Below are 2,816 nucleotides of genomic sequence, written 5' to 3' on the forward strand. Positions count from 1 at the left end.
GGGGAAGAGCGAAGAAACAACACAGGGTGGGCAGATAAATCAAAGCAGATACAATAAGGGGCTCCACAAGGGAATGGGGAGGAGGGGTGAATATACAGAACAGCAAACCCTTTGCACGACGTGGAAGGCTCTTAAAGGGATTGAATGCAGTTGGGTGGGAAGGAGGGGAGACTAAGGACAAGGTGCGTGGGCGAGGAGGGTTCAGTCTGGGCAGATAAACCAATGCAGACAGAGAGAGAGAGTCACAGTGAGGGGGCAGTGAATGCATCAAACCATAGAAATTTTGCGTAAGATTAAATGGAGCAAAATAGCATGGGGAAGGGGGGCTGAGGACGAGGTGGGTGGATAAATCAATGCAGATTCAATAAAGGATTCAACAGGAGAATTGAGGAAGGGGTGGTGAATTATACTGAACCCCAAATCCTTTGCCTAAGACTGAATGCACCAAAATAATATGGGGAGGGGAGGGGAAGGGGAAGGGGAAGGGGAAGGGGAAGGGGAAGGGGCTCAGAACGAGATAGGTGGATAAATCAATGCGGATAAAAATAAGAGGCTCAGCAAAGGGGGGGGGTGAGACAGGAAAGAGGGTGTGAGAGTGTGTGCCGAACCCCAAGTCCTTGCAGAAAACTGAATGCAGCAAAATAACTATGGGCGAGTGGGCCGAGGACGAGGTGGGTGGATATATCAATGCAGAAGAAATGAAGGGCTCAGCAAGGGAAAAGGGAAGGGGGCGGGGTAAATACACCGAACCACAGAACCTTTGCATGAGATTAAATGCAGCAAAATAATATGTTGATGGCTTCTCACGTGAAAAATAAAAATGATGAAGGAGAGATACAGTGAATATGGAAGCGCCATGAGGGGAGCGGGAAGAATTTAAATAAATGAATAACTGAGGCGGTAATTGCAGATAACCCCGGGCCTTTCTCTTTCCCCCTTATCCTGAGGTAAAACACTCCGTTTTTGTGTCGGCACCGCCGTGTTTTTACCTCATTTTGCCTCCGCGGCTCAGAAACTTCCAGAACAAAAGGCCCAGGCTCTAACCGCCGTCTCCACTCCACACAGCACACCCTCTCCTGACACACCGCTCCCATTGGCTGCACCCGCTCCGACCATTCACAACCCGTCTTACTCAGCCTCCCCCAATCACCGGCGGCTGGGGGCGTCACCCTCCCCTGACGTCAGGCGCACCACCACTTTTATGAATGGGAGGCGCTTACTCTTAAAGGGACAGAGCCTCAGCTGGCACTCATCTCTTACTCTTAAAGGGGCAGACTACCATTTCCCAAGAGCAGTGTACAGCTCTTGGGGTACATTTGAATTGTAGTCCTTGCAGGTAAAGCGGCCAATTTGCACACAGCTTCTCCACAAACAACAATGATGAAAATGATTGGGGAATTTGTGTGTGTGTGATGTCAATTGAGGAATAAACTTTGGGCACAGCATTACATATTGTACCACATGCCCCCTGACTTAAATAACTTATGACATTCACCTGTGACGAGAATCAGACATTTATTCATCTCTACCTTAAAAAGATTCAAATATGCTGCTTCCACCACCATTCAGGTAATTTCCAAAGATTCACGACCCTATCATAAAATATTTCCTCCTCAGCTTATTCAGATTCTCCCATGTGAGGGGACATGCCCTCCACATTTGGATTTACCTCAGGATCATCATCATCCTAGAACCCCACAGTATGGAAACAGGCCATTTGGCCCAACAAGTTCGTACCGACCTTCCGAAGAGCATCCCATCCCCCAAACCTGCATTTCCTATGGCTAATGCACCTAACCTACACATCCCTGAACACTACGGGACAATTTAGCACGACTGATACACCCTAACTTGCACATCTATTGATTGTGGGAGGAAACCAGAGCACCCACAGGAAACCCACACAGACACAGGGAGAACATGCAAACTCCAGCCTGACGGTTGACCCAGGCGAGAGTCGAACCCAATCCCTGGCGCTGTGAGGCAGCGGTGCCAGCCGCTGAGCTACCATGCCACTCTCTATGTTTGGATCAAATCTCCCCTTTTACTGGACGTTGGTTAGGCCACTTTTGGAATACTGTGTTCAATTCTGGTCTCCCTGCTATACAAAAGATGTTGTGAAACCTGAAAGGGTTCAGGAAAAGAAGTTGCCAGGGTTGGAGGGTTTGAGCTATAGGGAGGGGTTGTTTTCTGTGGAGCGTCGGAGGCTGAGGGGTGACCTTATAGAGGATTATAAAATCCTGAGGGGCATGGAGAGGGTGAATAGCCAAGGTCTTTTCCCTAGGAATCAGGGAGTCCGAAAGTAGAGGACACAGGTTTAAGGTGAGAGAGGGAAGATTTATAAGGGGACCTGAGGGGCAGCTTTTTATTGCAGAGGGTGGTGCGTGTATGGAATGAGCTGCCAGAGGAAGTGGTGGAGGCTGGTACAATTACAAGATTTAAAAGGCATCTGGATGGGTACATGGATAGGAAGGGTTCAAATGCTGCCAAATGGGACTTGATTGATTTAGGATATCTGGCTGGCATGGACAACTTGGACCGAAGGGTCTGTTGCCGTGTTGTACAGCTCTATGACACTACTGTTTTAAACTTCAGCAGCTTCAAGCCTAGCCTGTTCTTTTCTCATAAGGCAATGTACCCATTCCCTGGGAGATAGTAAGAACTGCCGATGCTGGAGTCAGAGATAACACAGTGTGTGGAGCTGGAGGAACACAGCAGGTCAAGCAACATCAGAGGGGCAGGAAAGTTGAAGTTTTGGGTTGGGACCCTTCTGGGTGTTAGCCAAGTAAACTTTCCCTGAATTGCTCTCCAACACT

The 2,816-nt window shown here is 48.7% G+C and overlaps 1 protein-coding gene across 2 annotated transcripts in view; it reads right to left on the bottom strand.

Annotated features, from left to right (window-relative positions):
* ilf2 (interleukin enhancer binding factor 2) overlaps positions 1-1,142 on the bottom strand; it is a 28,971-nt gene extending 27,829 nt beyond the window's left edge. For both annotated transcript variants that reach the window (XM_048620453.1, XM_020524216.2), the window contains exon 1: positions 990-1,142. In XM_048620453.1, the coding sequence (XP_048476410.1) occupies positions 990-994 (5 nt within the window). In that variant the 5' untranslated portion in view covers positions 995-1,142. The remainder of the gene's footprint in view (positions 1-989) is intronic.
* Positions 1,143-2,816: the final 1,674 nt, after the last annotated feature.

This window comes from Rhincodon typus, chromosome 46 (assembly GCF_021869965.1).
Source record: "Rhincodon typus isolate 14 chromosome 46, sRhiTyp1.1, whole genome shotgun sequence".
Lineage (NCBI taxonomy): Eukaryota > Metazoa > Chordata > Chondrichthyes > Orectolobiformes > Rhincodontidae > Rhincodon > Rhincodon typus.